Source organism: Porites lutea, chromosome 4 (genome assembly GCF_958299795.1).
Source record: "Porites lutea chromosome 4, jaPorLute2.1, whole genome shotgun sequence".
NCBI lineage: Eukaryota > Metazoa > Cnidaria > Anthozoa > Scleractinia > Poritidae > Porites > Porites lutea.
In genome coordinates, this window is record NC_133204.1 from 2,121,569 (window position 1) to 2,147,655 (window position 26,087).

Below are 26,087 nucleotides of genomic sequence, written 5' to 3' on the forward strand. Positions count from 1 at the left end.
CAAATGCGTCCCAAAAATGTGGATGGCATTTGCAAAAATCTTGTCGCGGACAAGTGCAATAACCAAATGACGTAATACAAATTTAAAGATTGAAAAGACACTGGTCATGAACAACACCCACACCTAAAAAACAATACAGGTGCAGCGCTCTACGATTTGAGCTAACAAGCAAACTGGGAGCAGGTCGTTGAATTGGTTCGCATTAGACCCGTGAAAGGATGATCTTCTTCCATATAATTCTTCACACCGCAGTTGTCATATATGATTTTCATATGTTCATAACTTCAATAGTCTCTGTATTAAACCCCAAGAAACGTTCCAAAACCTCGCTATACAACTTATAAAGTGTCGCTGACCCTCTCCACCAAGAATAAGCCTGCGGGCTCGCATTTTGCTCCCCCGCAATTACAACATGGAGCCTGGGAATGAATTATAACCATTATTTCTGTTGTGCACTTTTTATCAGCACTCAAGGTTTGTTAAACACTTTTGCAAGGGATGATACGTGACTAAGCTACGTTTGTAGCAGATAGCTTGGCATTCCTTCCCTTTTGTTTGAAATGTATGCTCGAAGCTTTCGTCGGTTACTAAGCTTTGTTCTATACTTTCTTCTGCTGGGATGTTTAGTCAAGCCAAGAGAAAGTGTGACTAATCGCCAAAGAATCATAACTAAGAAGGAAGACAAATTTCCATGGGGAAGTTTACGACTTCCACAGACTTTATTTCCTATAAAATACAACATAACATTAGACACGGACTTAAAAACATTCCACGTAAAGGGAAACGTTGGTATACTCATCAAATGTGCTAAGCCAACAGCAAATATTATTCTTCATTTAAAAGACATGAACGTCGTAAAGACAGCAGTCGTTGAAAAGAAACAAGAGGATGTAGCTGCTTCCGTCGACGTGCAGGACGTTCACGAGGACGACGAATTGAATCAAAGGAGTGAGAAAAGACAACAAGATACAGAATTGCATGTCCTAGGAACAATGAGTAATAAGACTCTTGCAATGTTTCTCATTAGAGTAAACGAGGAACTCGTCTCAGGAAAAACTTACATGATTTACATTGAATTTAACTATCCCCTGACGGATAAACTTGTAGGGTTTTATAGAAGTTCTTACGCTGCAAAGAATGGAGAAAAAAGGTGAGTGAAACGTCGGTTGCGTATCTTATAAATAGACAACACCAATAATAAGAACTATGCATAACAACAGTCTTGTTAATGAGGAAAAAGCAGAAAAAGATGAGGTTAGAAGGGACCAAAATATATCGGCTTCTTTTAGCAATTAATTTTGGAAATTTCAATAAGAAAAAGAAATTTTACTTCATGTTTTCATCAAGAGAGCAATTGCACGTCAATTTTTATCTTAAATTTTCCCCTTTTAGGACACATTTCTTTGCTGAAATATGGTTGCCTCGCGAATTTCTGCTCTGAAAAAATGGCATCAGCTGATAAAACTGCAACTCGTCTCTCTTAATGCATAATTCAAACACTATGCCTAACGTTTTTATATATAAGGTTTGGTTTTGATGAAACTGTTACAGTGGTGCTATGTCGATGAGGGCGGGCGAAAAAAAAAATTCATCAACTGAGTCAGTATAGTAGTACAACAGACGTAATTTTTTCATCCCAGCAGACAAGGAGGCTGTACAATTAAAAAAATATATATTAACCTTAAAAGAATTAACGTTTTTGAAATGAAGTAATATTGAAAATTTTTAAAAATTATCATGGACGGAGCACAGAAAAAATAAGCCAATTAGGGAGGAACTTGCCTCAAGGTGGAAGATCAATGGTTAAAGAACTTTTAAAAAGAAACAAACAAGCTAAAGTATTTTGGCCATTTGAAAAGAAATGAGGGCTTGGGAAATATCATGTTGACGGGAAAGGGAGAGGAAAAGGGACATATGGGATGTTTTGACATATCACAATCAGAAGTTGGAAGATTGGCCCAGTGATAGAGATCGTTTTCGCTGCACCGTCAAAGTGCGACGTCCAGTAGGATAAGCGGTTGGAATAGTAGCAGCCGACGCGCTGATCACTTTTAAACGAAGAACGCAAAATACTTTTTTTTGTTCTACACCAGTCACAATGTAATCACTCATGACTAAACGAGGTAGTTTTTTTAATTTTAGGTACTTTGCTGCTTCTTATTTTGAGCCCACAAACGCCCGCTTGGCTTTTCCCTGCTTTGACGAGCCAGCAATGAAGGCCACGTTTACTGTGACAATAATTAGACAGGGAGAACACAAAGCTCTTTCTAATATGCCTATAGAAAACACGGTGAGTACTTAACGATGTATCTTATACATATGATAGTTCCAAAGTTCGTCAATATTTGTTGTCTACAACTCAATTGTGAGAGCAGTAACCACAGAAAAATTCTTATGAAAGACTGACGTCAGTTGCTTACTTAATTATTTCCCGGAATATTTAATCACCGCCGAACTAAATATATGGAACAAAATTTAAACGTACTCAATGGGACTTAATTCATGGATTGAGTTAGGATTAGGTTCGGCAATCGAACATAATTGAACTCACATAAATATCGCTAAATAAAACACAGTCGAACGTTCGAATTCCGAACTCAATTGATTGGTAAAATGAAGCATCTGTTCATTAATTAAGGAGCTCAGGGCTTTCTTGGTAAATTGATGTTAGCAAAGAAATTAATTGTAAATGACAAAATCGATGCTTCCTTTCTAAAAAATTCGTCTACCAAGTATCAAACGTTCAGGCAAAAACAGATAAACTTTGATCCGGTTCAATTTTCTTTAAGTTTGTCCATTTTTTTAAATTGAAATATGTACCAGGGTTTTAGGATTTTGTTGAGTCAATGTGATGCGTAGATGAAAATTTCTTTCCCTGGATTGATATTTGCGCAATACAAATCAATAAATAATATTTCATTATTTTTCCATCCGTTCCTCTTTTTGTATTTGCAGTGTTATTAATACCCTCGTTCAATTGGATGGCAACTCTCACTTTTTAGTGAATTTCGATAAATTTCGTGACGCAGCTCCTTTAAGGGGAGTTTAACTTTAAAGGACTCATACGTATTCCGACGCCTGCCGCTGCATTTGCAAGGGAACATGGCTTTAGATATGTTTGCAAGCTTGAATTGGTTTGGAAAAGGTTATCAGGAATGCTTTTTGTTGTGAAAATGAAAGAACAGTTCTATGTTCTGAAAAAGATAGCATCAACTCATTGCGATTTGACAGGGTTCTCTCATCCGAGTTGTAAGTGAAATATGTTTTTTTTTTCGTCAGGGATGCACGAGCTATCATTCATAATTTTTACGGGTGCTCAGTTGCCAAGGCTAGGATTTTTATGGAGCCGAACCAAATTGTAGAATTGAACGAATTTTAAGCACAATGATAATGGCAGTTACCACACTTAAAGCTATTTGGTGAAGTAACTGTTATCTTCGAATAATAGGAATAAATCTGAGGTACCCGGATTCTGGAATCCGGGAAATTGTTGTTTGTAAAATCCGAAATCCGAAAAATGTCCCCACTGCTTGTGGAACCTAGAATCCTAGTTTTGGAATCCGGAATTCAGCTCAAGGAATCCAGAGTCCCGCTACTGATTGCAATCTGGAATCCAAGATCTACTGACAAGGAATCCGAAAACCAGCATCGGGCCGTGAATCGGGAATCCACAGGGTGGAACCAAGAACCCAAGACTGGCTTGATTACTTTACATACTGGGCGATCTGGTTGCTTCTCGTTAAAATTTACTTACTTTCCCTCGGTATCAGTTCATAGATATTGATATTGAAATCTGATATCTATCTTAAGTCCAACCCGCAACCATGACTTTAAGCTTGCCATCACAAGTTGCAGTAATTTGTTTTCCCTCCTTTTTCCAGGTTAAGGTTGGAAAAAATTTATACGCTGATCATTTCGAAGAGTCAGTTAGGATGAGTACTTATTTAGTGGCATTTCTGGTGAGCGACTTCAAGTCCATAGAAACTAACACAGGCAGTGGCACCAAGGTATGTTAAACTCAAACATGACTTGAACCAGAAAATATTCAGTTTTGAAATGATTTTGGTCAAAATATACCTTTGCCTACACTAAATATAATTATAAAACTCCATTAAGGCCTACAAACGCGCCAACAGCAACACAGTATTTATTTATTTATTTATTTAATCGCTTTCACCATATGGTGCGGAACACACAACAGAGCGGGGCTTCAATTTAAGTGTGTCGTTACAGATAACCCACCCAGCCCAGGAGAGGTTGACCACACCACCGGGGTGTACGTTCCCTAGTCTTTTCGAACAGTGGTGTTGGTTCTATTACGTCCCACAAGAACAAATCAGTGAAAATGCTGTGAGACGGCACCTACGGTTTTCCGTCCTTATCCGAGAAGACAAGAAAGTTTAATCGTTAACGTTTATACAGATGTCATTGCAAAGGCAGCACTTTCTCCTTAGTTATCCTAAGAGCCTGAGTGTTGGTCCGGCCGGGGTTTGAACCTACGACCTCCCGCTTAGCAGACCGGCTCTCTCCCAACTGAGCTGACTGGCGGCGTATTTATTGAATATATAGTTGATAGTGGCCGAGACTTTCTTTAATCTCGTGGAAAGAAATGCAGTCTAATCCTCTCCTGATATCACATGCTAGAGTTTTGGATTCTTCATATTTTATGTCAAAATACCAATCGAGATAAACGTTTACCCCTAACGTGGAAGGATGAGAATTTCTTTGCCATTCTGCCATGCGCATGCAATATGTTTTATCTTTCTATCACCCGATTTTTTACTATCCCCTGACAAATATGGCCTTTTGTTTTGCCATTTAAAATTGTTCTTACCGTGTTCAGTTCGGTTTCACAAGGGGGAAAATGAACGACATTTTTGTAACTTTTATTTGCTTCTTATTTTCTTAGGTGCGTTTGTGGGCTCCTCCGTCGAAGATCTCACAGGGTGCTTACGCGTTGGACATTGCTGCAAAGACTCTCTCAAATTATGAGAAATTCTTCAAGATAAAGTATCCTCTTCCAAAGCAAGGCTAGTAAACATGTTAATAATAATAATAATAATAAAAATAATAATGATAATAATAATATATAGATTTAGCGAGGGCTAAAAGCGAAGCTCTCGATAATAATTATGGTTGAAATCATGTAAAGCTAAGCCCGCGAAGGCAACGCCGGAGAACGGTGAAAAACAACAATTGGTATAATAAGCAAAAAAGCAACTTTGCACATGCAGCACACTTTTTTTGTACATTTCTTTGCCGTTGCTTTTCAGACTACAACGTGAAACTTCAGAAACTTCTTAGTTACACGTTTTTTTGAGAAAATGTCGTGCGTGTTCTCGTTAATTTTTTTTTCACGGTCGCTCATTTTCACCTTGCATTGGTGGCCGCTAGCATTTTTCATTTTGTCACCGCCGCTACAAAATTTTCATGTCGTATTTCCAACAAAAAAAGTCTCCCTTGTTTTTTTTTAATCTCTCGCTCTAAATCTTTGTCGCCCTTTTTCTCGTTGAGCTTCGCTGTCCTTCCTCCTACTTCCTCTTTTTATCAGTCGTTTTCTTGCTCTATATTCCAAATTTGTGGACGTGACAATTAATCTAGGCTTAATACTTTAGACAACACGGATACAGAAACAATTTCCGCTTTCCGTTTTCGTCTTTATTGACTCTTTAGTTGTCTCTGCTTTACAAGACGCCAGTAGCTATGCGATTCCCTGCCAATGTAACCTCGAGTTGCATTTGGGTTGCGATACCTGTTGACTGAGTTATTTTACATTGGTATCCCTGTGGCGCGGACGGATGGTCGAGCGAGCGGACGTATGGTCACGAGGTTACCAAATTTTCTCGGATGGGTAGATTACTTCATTTTCTCGCGCGCGAGAGTTCCGCTAAAAGTTATGTTTCAATAACTTTGTCATAAGTCAAACTACAAAAGAAAACTCGACGAGATTTTTACTGGTGCAACTCCATTTGATGCTTCTAACTGGCTATTTGGTAACTTTTCGCCAAGACAAACGCAAGTAAGTTTCTTGCTTTGGACCCCCTTGCAAAATCTCCCCTATCTCTCCCGGAGAGTTTGTACGGGCGGCTGTTCAAAAGCTTACGTAATATTCAATTTTTTCGCATAGGTGGGTTTCCAATGACCCTTATGCATGCTTCCGTCAAACGAACAAAATCCTCGAATTCACATTGCAAAATTTCGAAGTTTTGCGTACATGAATCGCCAAGACAGTAGAGTTAAACTAAAAAGAACAACCAGGCTTGGTGGTGCAAATTTCCTGTGACTGATCAATTCAATTTCAAGCTCGTGAATTGTAACGAAGTTGCTTAAAAATTGTCAGGTCAATGCCAGCAAATAAGTCCTCCGGGATTGAGAAAATTCCAGTGCGTACAATCAAAGATAGCCTTCCTGCTACCCTCCCGATGATCACAGCTTAATTAACGCGTCTTTCACTCGAGGAATTTTTCCTTGCTCTTGGAAATTAGCTGAGGTAGGTGTCGCCTATTCTTAAATATGGTAATCACGAAGAACCTACCATCAACCGGCCTATCTCTCTCCTGCCCCTTCTTTCGAAAGAATGCGAAAAGGTTGCGCTTGATCAAGTTATGCCTTAACTACTAGGCACCTAGGTATCAAATGGAAGGTTATCTACACGACAAAGTGGTAATAAGAAATTGCACTCCACGGCAACCAGCTCCTTAATACGAACAACTAATGCGATTGATGGAATGAAAATTAGCGCTGTTGTTTTACGTGACATAGTTAAGGTTTGGATACAATAAATCATGGCATTTTGCTCAATAAACCACTGGATATTGGAGCCTCGCCTTCATCAAGAGTTACTTGGTTTCGCCAGCTATCTATCCAACGGACGACAAGTTGTGCGCCTAAATTTCTAGTTGTCTGATCCTTCACCCATCAGGAGTGCCACAAGAAAGCATTCATGGACCCATTTTATTTAGTATTTATGTAAACGACTTAACACATGCCCTCGGTCCTGAACGAAATTTCGTGGATGACACTAAGCTTTACATTTCCTTCCTAGCCCACTGGGCTGGTGATTTGAATGTTGACCTCCCACATATTCGAGATTGGTGCTTCGAAAGTCGTCTCCTCTTGAATCCTGATAAAACTAAACTTATTGCTTATGGAAGTCGGCATTGATAATTGTTTATGGAAGTCTCCCGGGTATCCATCTCTCTCTTTTAGGAAAAGAAGTAATATCGGCACACGTCGTTGAAGACCTAAGCGTGACTTTTGACCCGCGCCTTACTTTTCACGTGCATATCGTTAAAACAGTTTCTTTCTGCTTTCTAAGTTTAGCTCAAATCAATCGTGTTAAGCACTTGTTTAACAGATCGACTTTAACCACAATAATTAACGCTTTGTGTTTAGTAAGTCGTTTTATTGCTCTTCCGTCTGGTCCAATGCAGCGGACACTCATTTCCTCAAGCTCCAAGCGGTCCAGAACTTTGCAGCCCGGGTCATCTGTGGTTCCAGTTAATTTGACCATGTTACTCCGCTGCTGAAAGAACTGCACTGGCTCCCTGTTAAATCACAGTTATATCCCTGTGAAGCTGTGCTTACTTTCAAGTGTATGACTGGCTCCACTACCACTTACCTCTCATCGAAGTTTCTAACACCTGGTGGAATAACGGCCGTATGTCTAGAAGCTCACAACTTTTACAAATCCCCTTATTATTTTAATCGAGATCTGGACAAAGGACATTCTAATACCGTATAGTAAGTGTAAACTTGAAGGGCTAATTTATTCGCCGCTTTTCTTTCTTGTCGATCGGTCTTAATCTTAGGGTCTATTTCAATTTTGCGTCACAAACTTCCCCATTCATTTTTTAATAATAGCGCCTTCCTCTTAGAGACCAAAGCCCTTTACATTACTAATAGTAATAAACCTACTAAAATATATTAGAATGACTTAATTGTTTACAAAACATGAAAAACAACGAATAGCTCGCTTAAAAAGAAATGTTTTGATTTTTGATTTAAAAACGCTCAGCTCACATTATGTGCGTAAACTGACTGGCATGGAATTATCGAGGAGGGTGTTATGTACCGAGGCCGAACTCCGTATCTTTTTATATATAAGTTTTTATCTTGTAATTCTAGCGCCTATTTTTTAGCTTTTAAGCTCTTTTTATACAAAACTATTGTATCTGTGTAATTTTTAGATTTATTATCTTTTTGACCTACCCTCTTGTGAATTAATCATTAGCGGAGCTCTCGCGCTCGCGAAGTGGCGCGCGCCTGCGAAGCACCTAAGGTAAGAAAATTTTGTAAACTATCCATCCGAGTGAATTTGGTTATGACGTAGCGTACGCCCACCTGTACACACACTTCATCTTTGTATTGTATTGTATGGTATCATACATAAGGCCCATTTCTATAGCAGTGGAGACTGGTACGTGTGTGCTTGACGATTCCCTCATACTAGCTAACTTGAAATTGTGCACACAATTGCAATCTGCGTAGTTGGCGGGAAATCATATAGTGGGGTATTTACTGGTTTAACAACTAACAAAATCAAAAAGTTTTGTGAAGACATAATTTTATCATTAGCTCTCACATCAAAGCTCTTCTCCAATATGAGTCAGCGCCAGTTCGTTATAAAAAAATCGGCGGAGCACCACAGCTAATTGAGCACTTAGAAAAGAGAAATACTTTGAATAGATAGTGTAAATACTCGCCTACAACCTAATAAAATCATGGACATACCCGCTATTGATGCGCAGGTGCGAAGGTTTTCTCGGTTGGGTAGCTATATAAAAACTCTATTGCAATCAAACGTTAAACGATTAACAACAACAAAAAATTGAAACTGGACGGTTTAATACTTTAGATATTTCATATATATTTAGGGTGCAATCTAAACTAAAGATTTGAAAATTTAACAGACATTTTGCCCTACCGTAATCAATTTCTACTACTGTGTTACCTAATGATTTATAGGGTGCGTTTCATTAAGCAAGACGCGCCTGTAAACTGTGGACAATTATTTTCATCTAGAAATTTTATCCATAGTTAGTAGAGAAGACTGGTAAGGAAAGCCGGCAAACATCAAAGTTGAAAACAATGGTGCTGTAGTTTATGCTGGAAGTTCTCTGATCATGCATAATCCTTTGTTTTTTGTTCAAAATTTGTGACTGAATAAATTAATGCAATGTTTCTATTGGTCAGCAAGTTCAAAATGATAGGAATGCTATTGAACGTTGTGCACGGTCAGGTCCAAAAAAGCTTACAAAAACATATAACAAAGGGTTTCCCAACCATTTCACTTTAATTAACTATGTTTTTTCTTAGAAATTGAATGGTAAACTCACTTTTGGTTCTGAGTTTGTATCCTTTTGTCTGTCTGAGGCCTTCTGGGCTGGTTTTGCAATCCTGTTGAAATGTCCGTATCATGTTGTCAACTTATGATTTTTCAGACCTTATTGCCGTGCCTGGCTTTGGAACAGGTGCTGTAGAAAACTGGGGAATGATCGAATTTTCTGCTCCGAGGATTCTCTTCGATCCTAATACAACATCGGATGCTTTTCAACAAAAAGTGTGTGTGACCGTCACACACGAATTATCGCACCAGGTATGGGGAGAATCCCAAGTGGTTGTCTGACCTGTTCTAATTATGATTTGACACAGCGCTTCAGTTATCCCCTGTCAATAGTAGTAGTTGACACTACAGTTGCCCCCGCTCTGTATGTTGTCGGTCAACAGTATTCTTGGGCACTGTTCACACGTATCCGGATATTTTTGAATCCGCGAAATTTTTCTTTGCGGATTTAGGCTTGTAGCATGCGTTTCCGGTAATTTTCGAGGCAAAGAAAGATCGAGGAGCGGGATTTTCGGTTTTGGCTGCGCGAGAAATGAAACGAGAGCCAAAAAATGAAAGAGGGGGTGGGGGAGGGAAAGGAAGGAAACTTCTTCAGCACCCCATCCCCACTTGCGCCATTTTTCGCGCGGACTTTGTCTCTCGTTCCTCGTTCTTTGCTCCGAAACCGCACGGAAACGCTCGGTATACGCAGGCTATTGCGGATTCGGCTTCCGTCCAAACAAATGCTATTTTTGTGACAGCGGCGATAGACCCATACATGTACATTGTGCCTACAGTCACAAAGAGGATAAGCCAATCAAGATTTAAGGCCGTATGGCATGCGGGACGTCGGTACAGTCTTCATGCCAAGGGAGGTCAAAAAGAAAGATTCAATATCGTTCTTTCCCCTTCTTAAGTTGCCAGATTGTTAACTCACAATAAATGCCATAGCTCGTTAATGTAATACCGAGTATTTTTGTGGTGCTATATATAATTCTTTGGTCTTACGGTAGGAACTCTTTGGTCCAGTTACACATTCTAGATTTTCAGTCAGGTGAAAATCAATTTTCAGGATAAAATTCTCAGCACCGCCCTCAAAGTTCAATGCGTTTATACTTTGAGTCAAAATACGTGCCAGGCGAAATATGCCTCGTTTAAAAAATTAATAATATTTGACCATGGAGTTTTCTCCGTTGGGTTAAATTAGTGGGTAAGTTTATCGAGTATTTTTTTTTCGGATAAAATCGCAAACCTTAAAAATTAAGTACTAAATGGTAGTTTTAGTTCTTGATAATTGGATCCTCCCCGTCGAATTTTTTCTAAGTTTTCACGCACTAGGCGTAATTGACATTATATTACCAGTTTTGGAGGAATCTCAGTAGTTATTCAATATAAGTATATCTTAGTTTTATTGATTTTTCAGTGGTTTGGAAATCTCGTCACCATGAAATGGTGGAATGATCTTTGGCTCAACGAAGGCTTTGCAAATTATTTGGAGAGTATAGGGACGACCTTTGTTGAGCCACTCTGGAACACTATGGACCAGTTTATCCTTACAGAGCTTTACGTTGCTTTCAACTATGATCAGTCAAGTTTCTCGCATCCTGTGTCAGTGGAGGTGGAGGATCCTAAGCAAATAAAAAACATCTTTGATGCGTTATCATACGGAAAGGTTTGCAATTGATCAATAAATAATTCAGTGTAGCCAATCAGACCTTTGTGTAATAATTGATCATCATATCCCTCTTATTGACCGAGTTCTCGGTCCGGACAGTAAATTACGGACCGAGCTTTTTTTCCATTGATTTGTGGCCCAAGAGCGAATCGTGCGGGCCATAAATCATTGGCTGTTTGGGCTAACTGGAAACAAGTGCAGGGCGCTCGATGTGACAGTCATTTGATGGGCAAAAAAAAAGAGGTTTTTATTGGCTTACGAAAACAAAAGCACATTACAAAGGCTTTCCATGAAAGTAAAATCAGACTTACAAATGCGCCATGTTGAAAGCTTTTATTTGGCCAAAACTAAGAGTCGAGCAAGTGTTCTGATTTTGTGATTTCTTCATATTTAAAAAACAGCAAAGTCACATTATATTAGTTAAAACGGATGTAAAGTTCTGAACTAGTTGGGTGAGAACGGTACCATTTGTCAATAGAAGGTATACGAAAAGGGTACCTTTTTTGTGAAAAATGGAAGGTATAAGGCTGAGGGGTTGAACTTCGGGGTGAAGCCTCCCCCTATGAACCTTTCTTGAATACCCCTCCCCCCCTGACATAAGTTAAATCGCCTCACTTTAATTTTGGACAAAACCTGTAAATTTCTACGTCAGTTGGCGAGATGGTTACTATTTGACAGCCTATGTACTGTGTATATTAAAATCGTTTGTTAATATCACATTTTTAACTCTTCTTTATTTCGAAATGTACCTTTCCCGTCAGTTTATTCGACTAAAGTTTATCTTTTAAATTAGAAGATTACGGCATATGGGAGGCTTTCTCTGCGATACACATTGGCCGTCGCCAGATTTTCAGAACTTTTGAGCGCCAGACGTTTTCCTTCTACCATAGGGTGCCTCTGTAATCCGGATGATGAGGAAATTTCTTGGTTCTGAAGGATTCTTTTCAGGTCTTCAGACATACCTCAAGAAATATTCTTATGGAAACGCTAACACTGATGATTTATGGGAATGCCTAACTCAAGTAAGACAGTAATAGAGACGACAAGTCGTTACGTTACATTGCCATGGTAGCAAAGTTTCTGGCTGACAACAAACCGGAAACGTCACTTGAGTGAATTCGCACTCTTTCAAACTTCATCGAACTTATTCAGTTTCATTTAATTTGTCAAATGTGGCGAAAGGACCGTACCTAAGTTTAGAAACTGAAAAGAAAAAGAAATAAATTTTTGTGTTGTGTCACCTACTCCAAAAAGCGTGCGCTCGGAATTAGCAATTTTCATGTCGCAGTCTTGCAACAACGGCAAAGAAATGTACAAAAAAAAGCGTAATGCGCGTGCAAAGTTGTTGCTTTGCTAATACAAATCTATTGCTTTTTTGCCTTCGCCGTCGTCGTTGCTTAAGTTCCCTTTTGTTGTGATCCAGAAATTTTGCTACCATGGTAACGTGACGTCACACTTCTTTTCTCTGTAGGTCACCCAAATAACACAGACTGAGGCATTGACACTACCGTCGTAAAACCCTTAACCAAAACATTTTCCTTGTGGTTGCATGGCGCTTTTCCTATCTTTGAGACGCCATCAAACATTCACATATACAAACCGAGTTTAAGTAATTTGGTCGCCTTAACCCTTAGAATCCCAATATCCAAAAACATTTTCTCTACACTGTCCTCCATAAGTCATCTAGAGAATTGGTTGTGAGAATTTCTTTGAAAATTTAAGTACCGCTCAGTTTATCATCTACTCTTCTTCTCATCTACTCTCATCAGGGATATAATTGTGATTACATAGTATAGTATAGTATAGTATAGTATAGTATAGTATAGTATAGTATAGTATAGTATAGTATAGTATAGTATAGTATAGTATAGTATAGTATAGTATAGTATAGTATAGTATAGTGTAGTATAGTATTTCTTTATTGCGCCTTACTCTCCCAAGGGAGGCATCCGTCTAGTTACAATAAAGGTTTTTTCAACTACAACAAATTTAAAAAGGGAGAAGTATGAACGGAAACAACAAAATCATATGGCATTTACCATTTCTATAATAATTATACTATAATTTAATCACCTAATCAATTGGATTTTTGACTCAAGAACTGTTTTAGTGATATCATCAATAGAAAATACATATTCGTCACTCTTGGAGTTTAAAAAAATATAAAGGGCTAAAGAGATTCATTGTGGGGCCACGTAGCTCTCAGAATCTGATCTTTTCATTGGCTTTTTACAACACGCCTGCTAGTGTTTTTACCGCCCGGGGCAATGTTTATTTCATCCGTCTTTATTAGTTTTATAGGCGTAATTAGTCCCCCCCCCGCCCCGTTTAGTCCTAAGAGTGACCAAGATAGTTTCAAATTTTATGAATTTTTCTCAACTAATTCTTTAAGGAAATGTCTGAACATGGTAAACGGTCGGGATATCTGGACATCGAGGCTCAGTAAAGGGTTATAAACGACTAGTTCTAAGAACTTTCTGGCCCGTCAGAGTCTCGAAAGCGTATACTTTGGAGCTTAAAAAATACCAAATTGTCACAATGTTCGAATAAAACATTGATCTTTATCCATAGCAAACTGGCATCAATGTAAAAAGGGTGATGGATACCTGGACACGACAAATGGGATTACCGGTGGTCACCATCACGCGCACGGATCAAGAGAAGGCGAGAGCAGATCAAAAACTATTCCTTATCACCCCCGGTGCGAAGCCCAACCAGAGTTCTCCTTTTGAGTAAGTGACGTCAGGTTTGCTAATCTATGTGATGAGTCAAGTTTTTAAGGGTTTAATTTAAACGAATAAGATTACTTTCAACGCATATACTGAAGATCCAATAATCACTGCAAAAACAGGCCCAAAATATGTCACTTTGTAGCTCTGGGCCCTCATAGGACTTTTAAAATGATGGGAAATGTGTTTCTTTATGCATGCCAATCTTCCGTTTCCTTATTTTAAAATGACTTTCGCTTTCTTAGTTATACATGGAATATACCTCTAACTTATATGACTCAGAAGAAGAAGGCTACAGTCCAAGTTTGGATGAATAGAGGGCCTGGTAAGAAATTCTTGATTTATTGAATATTTGTGCTTGTATGCTCACAGCTATATGTAATGGCTGCCCTTTATAGCGTTTTAATAGAGTACTAAAGTGTGACGTCATAAAAATGAAATTTCTGAAATTATGGAATTTGTCAGGATATTCTGAAAGAACAATGTCCAAGAGGCCTACTTGCCAAAAATGGGCATTTGGGGGCAAATTGTCTCTGAGATCGTAGCCCAGTTATGCTTACAAAACTCCATACAAACCCTTCTAAATTTTTTTGGGGTCGACCCCCCAAAAAAAATTAGAAGGGTTTGTATGGAGTTTTCTGAGTATAACTGGGCTACAATCTCAGAGACAATTTGCCCCCAAATGCTCATTTTTGGCAAGTAGGCCTCTTGGACATTGTTCTTTCAGAATATCCTGACAAATTCCATAATTTCAGAAATTTCATTTTTATGACGTCATCACTTTAGTACTCTATTGCAATCTACGGCGTAAGGGGTCATCTCAGTTTTATTTTCAAAAAAGGGTTAACCAAAAAGAAATAGCTAAACATGGGAAATTGAATTGTTCTACACTGAAGCTCTTTGGTCATCCACACTGGGGGCAAACTTGTCGATCTTTCCTCAAGGATACGAGAAGGTAGTCTTGGGAAACTGATTTCTGTCTGATCATGGCAAAATCTCAGGGAACTTTTCTCCAAGTCTTGTGTCCAGTTACCGAAATTTTGCCAATTTTTCGGATTTTAAAACCAGGGTCTCCGCGACAGAGCTTTTGAAACTCTCTAGTCCCATTCGTACTGTCTTACAGCCAAGAACCATGGAATCAGATATAGTTCAAGTAAAATGCACCAACCTCAGGCAACCACACTAATATCTATGAATAAAGAAATCCAGATGAATTGACAAACCTTCCAAAAAATATATAAATGAAACGAACACAACCACAACTTATTCCCTCGAAATCTTTTTCAGCTACACTAAACTGGGCCTCCTCTGACGGTTGGATCAAAGCTAATGTTGATCAGATTGAATATTACCGAGTAAACTACGAAACAGAGAACTGGAAGTCTCTTTACCTTCAGTTACAATCTGACCATAAAGTAAGGACAAATATACATCCAACAGGCAGGTTTATGGAAAACTCTTGTTAATTCTGATTTGAATATTTTTTTTAGGAATATCGAATATATTGACATTTTTAATATTTGTCTCACTGACAAAAAAAGGAGTTGTCCAAAGTCTCTAGATGTCCTACAGGTTTCTTTAAAATTTGGACCTAAAAAGGAGATAACTAATTAAAGGTGATAAATTACGGGACAGCACTAGAATAAATGAACCAAAACTAGGAACAGTCGAACCTATATTAACCGGCAAAATACCACAGTCCCGGTGGACAAAGTTGTTAGTAAAGCACATAAAATAGAACCTCTATTGGGTATTAACCTTTTGTTGAGCTGCCCTTAACTTGCGCAGTCACCTTGCTAGAGAGCATAAGACACAGCGAGGCAAGAAAAACAGCACGATTACGTCAGTGAACGCTAATTAGTCATTTGCACATACTACTGATACACCTTGTATTTCTCTTGAAAAGACTGTAATTTACCCAGGAAAAATTAAGATCCAACTAAAGGTTTAAGGTTATGCAATGCAAAATTTGGCGGGGGAAGTGAGAGGGGAGGAAAACAACTGAGACAGAAGGTGTATTATGGAAGATGCACAAATCGGGGAAACTTCCCTCTGCCAGGATTATTCTGGGTCGTTTGCTCTCCAGCAGGGTCTTTAATTTTAGCAACATGTGATAATTTAACTTCAAAGAGCCATTACTCACGAGTTTATAACTTTGTTTGAGGCCTTGAGCGCCACTGACCGGTCAGGATTGATTGATGATGCTTTTCATTTGGCAAGGTAACGTATATTGTTGTTACAATGGCTGTAGATACAAATTTATTTATTAAAAAAAAAAAATGATGATTTATTCAACATCTCCCTTTTCTCACGGCTTCTATTTTTATTGCCTCATTTTGTTCCACCAGTTTTTCTCCTCGGTTAGTTGCATTTTTAGCCGTACTGACTTGTTTGCCTCGGTATCTCTATCTAGGAGCAATCTGCTGGATCAAACTATCGCTTTGGATTTGACAAAGTACATTATTCACGAAACAGATTATGTCCCATTGAAAACATTCATACAAAATATGCTTTACATCGGCAACAATTTAGCACTGCAAAAATCTTTTGGATTGTTCAAGGTAAAGATGTGAATTTTTTAGGTTTAAGTAGTTAATTATCAGGTTAATTATAGTAAATTTCTCCCTTATCTACTTACTCAAACCAAATTGTTAGGTTGATATTTCGGTAGTTAATTGTCGTTAATTAACTAATTACGAAAGATTCAGACTAGTGCTGATTTTGTTAACAATCGTGTAACTTTAATGAATCATGGGCTGAAATGTTCTAAGAACTATGGTCACAAAATTCATTTAAGATGATTTATTTATTTAAAGCACAAAAATTGAACGTTTTTGCCAACATGCCTGTAAAGTCCTTCTCATATTAGTCCTGATAGATCAGTACTAAAATTTGCCGAAATCCCAATTATGAACTTAGTTAGAAAAACAGTGTTTTTCTCTAACAAATTCATATGTTTAATTCCCGTCGTATTTTTTTAATATATATCAAGAGAATATTATGGAGTAGAGAGGGAAACTTAGAGCACTGGCTGGGATATGTGATTTCACTCAAGTTATTTTTAGAGGTTGTAGTTAAACGGGTCTATATCCTGAAAACGTCTGCAAATCAACTCCAATCAACTCCGATCAACTCCTCAAAGCAAAAAATGCAGAATATTTGTAACTTTGGTGAAATTCACATTTCCCCACGTTTCCCTCTCAGTTTCCCATTCTTCATTAATCAAGGTACGGTAAAACGGGCAGCAAAAAACGTGCAACTTGTTTTGTAACATGGCTGCAAAACGAGTTGAATAGCGATGTTGTGCGTTCTACCACCCACATCAAACCTGTCTTGCAATAAATAAGCTGGTTACAAGGGTAAGATAAGCCTGTTTAACTCGCTTTGCACCAATGTTGCTAAACAAGTCACTCTTGCACGTTATTTGTTGCCCGTTTTACTAGAGCTTTAATGGGTTTGGACAGAAACTCATAAGGGGTTGAAACATGTAACTCTCATATCTTTGCTTTGTCCGATGCTCGTGATTATTCATTTTCGAAAGTACCATATTTGGAACGAGAAGAAGAGATAAATGACCAATCAAATTTCGTAAACAACTTGACGTAATTTTCCTTCAGGTTCCCGCGCCCGCTTAAAAAAATGGCCGACAAACGGGGGAAAAACTCCTGAAAGCCGAGAAAGCTTTCAAAGGTTGAAACCAGGAATATTACCGAAACACTGAGCAGGATATTATTGCCTTACCACCCGGGCAAAACGTAACATTATGAAACCCATTGACGGCCTCGCAACTTCTTGAAGTTGTCACTTCAAAAAACGATGCCTCGTTGACCCTCTGCACAGTAAACTTATACTGCAAATAGGCTTTTAAAATTCTTATGTTAAAAGTCTAGAATAAACAGTGAAAAATATTTTCGAATAAAATTCATTAGCTGCGTATCGAAAAGTGTCCAAAACCTGAACCTGACATCTTCGCAAAAAGTGATGCTTCTAATGAATGTGAGAAGCATTTTAAAAGCTTAAATTAAACTTAGATGTTGTAGTCACGATCGTGTTTTGAGCTAATTTTATGAATGAACAAACTCAAAACGATAGACAGAGAAGCCGTTTCTTGAAAATTTTTATTCAAAGTCCAAAAAGTTAATCCTCTAAAGCAATTCGGAAAACACTATCTGGATCGTGGATCCGTTCACGCGAGTGAAATCGGCTAAGCACTTGGCAAAATTCAACACAAAATCCATCTCAAATCAGGGCACATTTTGTAATTTTTCTTTAGCGCCTAAGAGAAAAATTTATAAAACGTCTATGAAACATTTAAAAATACATAAATTCCCTTTCATAAACGTAATTGTCTTGGCCATAGAGTGCAAAATGTACCTGAAAATTCAGCAAAAACTTCGCTGACTTGGTTGCATTTCAAAACAGACCATGGGCTCCGCCGTGAAGAAAACAAGGTTGAATTCCTCGAAGGACGATTTCTTGATGAAAAGCTTCCCTTTCTCCACAAAAAGAAAGCTGAGCAGTCTTTTGAACTTTCTCTTTCCATTTTTTGACTTTTAACGGTGTATTTTTAACCTTGAAATGCAGAACATCTTGTCTTAAAACATCTGCATGGTGATCGCGCAGCAGCCATTTTGTTGAAAATGGATATCCGTCACTAAGGTTTCCAAATATGGTCAAAATGAATATTCACGAGCATTGAACGCGAGTTACACGTTTCCATCCCTTATGGGTTTCTGGTTTGGAAAATTGAGCCCCTAATAAGGTGAGTAATACTAGACGTTGCTTCTCGTTGCCTCAGAGGTACATGTTGCAGCAGCTTGCTCCAGCTATTAAGCGACTGGGATGGGAAGATAACGGATCTCACTTGGATAAGTAAGAAAAGGAAAAAACCCTTTCACTCCATTAATACAAATGTGATTTCTGTATTATGTATATACGTATAGCCTAAGAAAACACATTTTAAACACAATGTTAACCAGTCAAAAGCATTGCCCAGATCTGGGTAGTGACGCGTCATCAGTATGGATTTTCTGCGCTCGTTTCTCAGACGTCATTTCGCGGGAAACCAGTGGTGACGTCGCGAAGTGTAAACTGTTTCCTTAGGCTAAATAATGTACTGACTGAGAAAATTGACTGCATGCGTTTTGTCATACTACCATGTATCTGTGTATGAATTGTATTCATAAACTTATACATCTTTTTGCTGTTGCGTGAGTTTTCAACAAAACACAAATTTAGGTAGCCAGACTTGTTTTTTAGGGTGGATTTCTCTTAAATTCGAGTATTTACCTGATCGGCATTAACAAAGATATCAGAAAAAGGATACCACAGCCGTATTATATGAAGATGAAAATTTGTTGTGATCTATGTTTTATTGACATCGGAGTAGCCATAGCAACGTACGACGCCATTACGTTTTTTACATGCCTTTGTATTTCTCGGTACCAGGAGCTTTTGGAGCTTTTACCTCCTTTAGTTGCCTCGATTATGGCGAAGTTTAAACATATTCTGTGAGAGGGTTTTGGAAATATTTTGAAGAACGCTTTTAAGGGTCATAAAAACAGTGAATAAATGTGCTATCGACATAATTGGCTAATATCTAGATAAAAAGATGAGGCATGGAAATGCGGTTTCATCTCACAGTGGTTTTATTAAATTTGAAACTGTATACTATACTATATACTGTATACTATAAGTTTGCTTCGGCCGATTGCGAGAAAGAAGAATGTGTGTGTTCGGCTGCTTTCATTACCATTTTTCTATTTAATTTGGTCCATTCTTACAAATGTCACGATAATTTTATAAACCGCTCCATGAATTTTTTTAAAAGCTTGACAATCCCGGGAATAGGTCAATAGGTCCAAGTTCCAAGGACATTAGAAATAAGGACAGCCATTAAATGGGTCTTCAAATGTCACAATTTTTCCCACCCTCAAAGATTTGGTGGGTTAAAGTGAAAGTCCTCATTATTCACTGAGATATTGTTTTCAAATTTCATATTCACATGTACAACTTTAAGCAAAAAAAAAAAAACAAAACTAATTTGCATTCCAAGGTTTTGGTCATGGTTCCCAAAAATATAGCCTGGCTGTACTTATGTGGATTCACCTGTGAATGCTATAATAAATGTTTATCGATTACTTATTTGGCTTTTATTTCATTGGTCATTTTCCAAAGGCAGCGTCATTGTCGTAGAGTGTGTTTAAATTAATTCATATTATTGCTATAATTGCTTTGCAGACTTCTGAGGCCATACATTCTTTCCACGGCTTGTTATTGTTCAGACAAAGCAGTTATAGCCAAGGTCAAGGAGATGTTTCAGCTCGCAATGGAGGGTCTCTTGTATGTATAAAAACCCTAACTATTTTTCGCGCCATGTAAGGGAATCCGGATTAAAAATTCTCGCCTTTCGCGGTCATGTTTTTAACCCTTGATAAATCACTGTTGCTCGCGTTTTAACCATTACTTTACTTATGCTCTGTTAATAGATAACCAAGGATGAGAGGAAACAGGGCTGTGAAGATCCTGGTCATGAGCTTCAGTTATTACGTTTTTTTTTGCAGCATTGCATCAAATCTCCGTTCCCTAGTTTATTCTATGGGTGTCCGTGAAGGTGGTGTGAAGGAATGGAATCAAGTTTATGACAAGTATAAGTCGACAAATATTGCTTCAGAAAAGGCGATTCTTTTAACTTCCCTTACATGCACCAGGAATCCTCAAATGATTGAAAAGTAAGGCTTTATTGTAAACACACGAAGAAATTATTTTGAAAAGAAATTTTGGATTTTCTAATTGAACCCAATCACAAGAACGGGTCTCACCACGCTTAAATCAGTGTACCTGCGAGATGCATTTTATAAAAAAGATAGTGACACGAACTTCATTTATGGATTTCACGTTCTTTTCGAAAGCTGCTAAATTTAAAAAATAGACAACAATTTTCTATGGTCTATTCTTTTATCATCATTTCTAGTATAGATAATAACAATTATAACAATTCATTCAAACTTGAGTGGAAAAGGAATTATACTCCAACGCGAATAGAAATTTAAAAAAAGAAGAAAAAAGGTACAGTACTAAAAACAAGAAGAAAGAAAAGGAAAAAATACAAAACAAACAAACAAACAAAAAAACAAGTAGTGTACTTAAACCTTCCATCGAGGTAGTAACACTACGGGTAGCGTTTTCTAGCGGCAGCTTATAGATTTAAAAAAATGTTAAAGAAGTTTTTTCCTCGTCATAAACTTATGACCTATTCCAAATTTAGAATCGTTTTTCTTCCTTACATTTTAAATCCTCAATGCCATCTTAGCACTCATACAGTACGAGACGTTGCCATGTCAATTTTGTAACTTCAAATGTCAAATTACAAGTTGACGCTTAAATTTGGCGCCAAAATGAAGGAGTAATGCCACCCATGATATAAGTGAGCAAATTGATTTGACAATATTATATTCGCTCCTTTTTTCCAACAGATCATAATCGGCCTTTAATAACTTTACAGAAAATTAAGGTGGAGACGAGTGAAGAACGTCTTAACACAATTACAACAGAGAACCTCTACCATACCAAGAGGCTTCAAGCCTCTTGGTATGGTAGTACTATGGAGGAAAAAAAACATTAAGTTCATGGATATAGGTGAAGCCCAACCACAGAAATCGAAGAAACCCTATAGCTAAGGCATTTCATTCGTTAAGACTTGTAGACAGTTTCTCCCAAGCGTTTCCCAAGAACTTAACTTTATCAGAGTAGATGGAATGATCCCGAAAAATTTTTTAAACTGCGATTACTAGCCTAACTTAGCGATGACACAATAGCTATGGCATCTTTTGCGAAGATTTCGCCAAGAACTCTTTTTGTCTCGTATGTTTCTCCGTTTTGCGTGTTTGTAAACGGCTAAACTTTTAAAACCGCGCACCATATTAGACTACCCTGCGAGCAGAGGCTACCTTTTCGCTGTGTGAACTCTCGTGCGAAAAGTAGCCTCTGCCGACAACCGTTCTAATCCGTCCAGAAATCTGGGCGAATAAATTAACAAAAACAGTTTTTTTTCCTGCTCTTGACCGGTTTAGAGCTTCGCGTGAGTCTTGCGTGAGTCCTGCGTAGCAGATCGGAGTTGTCGCAATTCTTTTTATTCCCGCGCAACTCGTGTCATTTGACGGCAGACCTGACGAATTTATTTTGCTTGCGAGTCGCGTGACGAATTTCGCGCATACACGGTCGAAAATTGAACGGCCGGTTGTCGGCAGAGGCTACTTTTCGCACGCCAACTCACGCCGCGAAAATGTAGCTTCTGCTCGCAGGTTATGTTGGGCAAAACAAAGAAAACACGATCATGGGCAACGACCTACCACGGCGCGCGTAGCTTATCTTGTGTTTTTTTTTTTATAACATGTATAAAGGACATAGAAATATTATGAAAAAACCAACAATAAAACAATCACTGAATTCCGCTTTCGTATGATGTGAAGAATTATGCAGATCTCGGAGGCTTTTCTCTACTTCGGCCTCTCCTCTATCTGCATAATTTTTTCATCATTTTGTTAAAATCGACTCAGTATAGCCCTAGACCCATCAGCGCCCGAGGAATCGCGCAGTTATTGTAAAATTTTATCTGGACGTCCCAGTAGAAAGCATTATTTACTTGATGCCTAGGTTAATTTCTTCAACCCCATCTAGTTTAATCACTGTTTAATGAATGTTTAGATAATGTCTTAAATATTTCGAATTTACTTGGCGTTTAAATTAGTCTTAATTTATCGTCTTATTATTCTCTTTCGACGATGAGTCTTTCTTTTACTCTTTTTATCTCAAGCTTATTTTGAAATGTCTCTTGGTCACTTTGTATCTAGGACTCTAAATTATTCATTGGATAAGGACAAAATTGGTTCTCAGCAAACTCTCATGGTAATATCACACTTTGCCTCTAAACCCGAAGCATGGCGGATGGCCTGGGACTTTGTGCTTCGTAATTGGAACTATCTTTACAAAAGGTATAAATTGTATTAAACATATTTGTAATGTACCAGGAATTTGTAGTTTGTAATGTAGCAGGAAATTGTATAACGAACGCAGAGAACTCAACAATATTTTACTTCAAGTCTGTAAGCACATGGCAAGAAGAGCCTACTGCGCATGTACGACGCGCATAAGGATTCAGGGGATATGACAATATTACCACCGGTTTGCCTTTGACCTAATCATAAATTTAGATTAGTGGTCAGTACTTTCTGAATTCTCAGTTTGATGATACGAAAAGACGCTTGTCTTTTCTACATTTCACTTCGATAATTCGGTTATTTTTTTGGTAGTGCGCTTGTGACCTTTTAAAACCATTCGGGTCACTCGAGAAAGAGTCACTCTGGTTATTAAAAGAACACGAAGACATAGATTTTGAGCTTTTGCTATCTGAATACTTCTTGTATTGGAATACGTATCTGGATGTCGATCGATGTTGAAAACGCTCTTTTAATGAGTAATCTCAGTCGGTGATACATGTTGCTCTTAGCCTCCAGTAACTTGAAACGGAACACCACCATAGCGACTCACCACGGCATGAAAATGCACACTGATCTTATCTTGACGAGTCTTCATATTAACTTATTTTATCGCAGTAATTCTTTTCTTCATGAGTTTATTGGTTCCTTCTTTGATCGTTGATAGTGTGAAATGAAAACCAGTGATACAAAGTAGACTCAGTTCTATGACTCATGAAAACTATCGTCCACACCAGTGAACACCTGATCATGTGCACCTGTTTCGTTCAGCCCCTAAACTGAATGACAATTAGTGCAATGCACCGTTTTTATTAAAGCTAGTGACGTGACATGTGGCACTATAAATGTTGTTGTATCTGATCAATTCCAATGACCCTTTGTACAATATCTTTGTCTTCCTCTCAGGTACGGGACTGGAAATGGCTGGTCAAGCTTGATTACCTCCTTGATGACCAATTGCAACACAAAAACCCAACTTGATGAGGTAAGATCAGTATTCTAGCTTAAAACGTCAATATTAATTTGAGTTGTCCAATTTATCACATCTCTGCCAATGTCTTATTAAGGTACATTTTAAGGTACCACCTTTGTATTATTGATAGAATATTGACTGCACAGATTATGCGATCTCTCTAAAAAGTCAAAAGCATTGCAGTCTCTGGACTCTCCAAGTGGCGAGCAGCAAAAATTGCGGCCGTAGACATCCCCGCAACTTTACTAACATTTTCAGAAGGTTAAGTTGAGAACTTTTTACGAATTTCACCGGTGTTCTAGCTCTACCCATGCACATAGCTTGAGAGGGATGGTGTGGACTGCTGACCATTGTTATGCAATTATGTGATATAAGATTGTTCCCCTGAAGTAAAAGCACAACGGAAGCTATGTTTAAAAATTTTACTCCTTCAATGTTTTTATGTCTTCAGTTAATGGAATTTTTCAAGGGCTACTCCTCTACTGCTCTTGGGTATCGTCAGGTTCAGATGGGAATGGAACAGATTCGTGCCAATATCATGTGGCTTAGTGAACATGAGGAAGAAGTGGCCGCTTGGTTTGAACGAATCTTTTAACTAAATCGTTCCTGTGCGAGATAATAATAAAGACAAACTTTGTAGGAGAATGCTGGTGCGTAGCTACTTGTACGTACGGTACACACGTGCCTACCAGAAAATAATAAAAATAAAATCAATAAAATCAAACTTGTGAATAAGATAAGAAACGCAAATGAATGACGAGATAACAAGAGAGGATAAAGGGGACAGAGAAAGCGTCCCCCATACACACCCTATTCCATAGGTAATTCGTCTCGAGTTATTTTTAAGACCACAGATCCCAAGGTGGATTAGACAACAGCCAATCACATAGCGCGAATGTGTTCCGCGTGGATGACCCACGCTCAGAGCCACGCGTCCTTCACGAATTGACGCAGAACAAAATGTCGGAAGAGCGATATTGCTATTCGTTTTGTCGACGAAAAAGACTAAAGAGAGATTTCTGCTAAAGCTGTATCAGCGAAACGGAAATTAAAAAAGAATCGCCCGTCCTCTCTTGTATAGAGCTAACAGTACAGCGGGGAAATCCTTAACACAGGATCATTTATAATTTACAGTTTGAAGAGAGCAATTTCTGGTTTGATATTTATTCTTTTATTAGTCATTTATTATTCAACAAAAATAACACTTGGCGTCCTACTTGCTTTATTGTACAAACGACCGAAATTTCTCATTTTATTAAAGCACTGAGGTTCCGACAACATCGAGTTAAACTGATTTTACGGGTTGTCAAAGAGTCTAGCGATTCCCTTTCCCCAGGTGACTGCCGACTCATTTCGCGTCAATATTCAGGAATGCTCTAGATCTCTTTACGCTTTCATTGCCTTTCGCCCGACATGTTTTGCACGGCGTTTAGTCATGCAAAACCTCCACGAAACATCCACGCAGCGCGCGAGGTAACTTTATCCCGGTTCTAAAAATAACTGGAGACGAATTACCTATGAAATAGGGTGTGTATGGGGGATACCTTCTCTGTCCCCTTTATCCTCTCTTGCGAGATAACTATTTTAAGAGTCCGGTTGCTTTTTTGATTTTTTTTTCTAAAACAACGCACTGTTCCCTTTAACACACCCGAATGTCGGTTTCCAGTGAAGCAAAGCCAAGCAATTTATTGGTGGACTGAATGTTCAATTTTACATTTAGAGAAACGGCGGGAAGATAGTGCGCAGCGGCAAGCTAGGTGGTATAAGGCGTGAACGCCTTGTTTTACCTGCGCATGTCTTAGGATTAGAGACAGTAGGACAGGATTACGTCAACAGAGTGTGCTTCTCTTAGTGAAAAATCAATGAGGCGAACGACGGCAAAAAATCACTCACTTGCTTGCTTACTAGCTTGTTGCACGGCTTTAGCCGCGTTTACACTAGGGGCGAAAATTTTTCCGGCTACATAAATGTTTCCAGATTTATTCCATTGAGGGTATATATTCGAACAAATTTTCGCAGGCGTTCATACTAAAAACACATTCGGATTCCCAAAAGTTTACACACATCGATAAACCTTGGGGCTTTGGCAACGAGGACGACGACGGCAACGAGAACGTCAAAACAGCTATAACAGCTAGGTTTAATGAGTAAAACAACAAATTTGCCACGTATAGCATTCTTTTTTGGTACATTTTTTTGCCGTCCCTGCATGTTATCGGTCACATTGCGATTCTTATCTCCAGTTTCCACGAGTCCATGACTCCCCTTTTGTGCAGATTGACCCTCGCTGCTACGCAAGCTCGAATAAGTACTTTTGCAGTCGAAATTAATTTCCAAAAGTATTTGTCGATCGCCAAAACGACCAAAAAACCAGTAAAAACAATGGCGA

At 38.3% G+C, this 26,087-nt stretch overlaps 1 protein-coding gene across 1 annotated transcript; it reads left to right on the top strand.

Annotated features, from left to right (window-relative positions):
• The first annotated feature begins 459 nt into the window (after positions 1 to 459).
• Positions 460 to 24,445, top strand: LOC140935218 (glutamyl aminopeptidase-like). The gene is made up of 18 exons (XM_073384759.1): positions 460 to 1,150; positions 2,143 to 2,290; positions 3,882 to 4,007; positions 4,910 to 5,030; positions 9,444 to 9,598; positions 10,749 to 10,997; positions 11,891 to 12,022; positions 13,572 to 13,732; positions 13,975 to 14,054; positions 15,017 to 15,144; positions 15,894 to 15,949; positions 16,143 to 16,290; positions 18,528 to 18,601; positions 19,970 to 20,071; positions 20,293 to 20,460; positions 22,582 to 22,722; positions 23,632 to 23,710; positions 24,150 to 24,445. Exons 1-18 carry the CDS (start codon positions 561 to 563, stop codon positions 24,291 to 24,293), a joined length of 2,802 nt encoding a protein of 933 aa, XP_073240860.1. The 5' UTR covers positions 460 to 560; the 3' UTR covers positions 24,294 to 24,445.
• The last annotated feature ends 1,642 nt before the right edge of the window (positions 24,446 to 26,087 follow it).

Excerpts from the sequence above, each read along its gene's own strand:
- LOC140935218 (XM_073384759.1), top strand. The coding sequence starts at position 561 with ATGTATGCTCGAAGCTTTCGTCGGTTACTAAGCTTTGTTCTATACTTT. Across the intron at positions 9,599-10,748 it reads CACACGAATTATCGCACCAG|TGGTTTGGAAATCTCGTCAC; the intron begins GTATGGGGAGAA and ends TTGATTTTTCAG. Across the intron at positions 23,711-24,149 it reads CAAAAACCCAACTTGATGAG|TTAATGGAATTTTTCAAGGG; the intron begins GTAAGATCAGTA and ends TTATGTCTTCAG.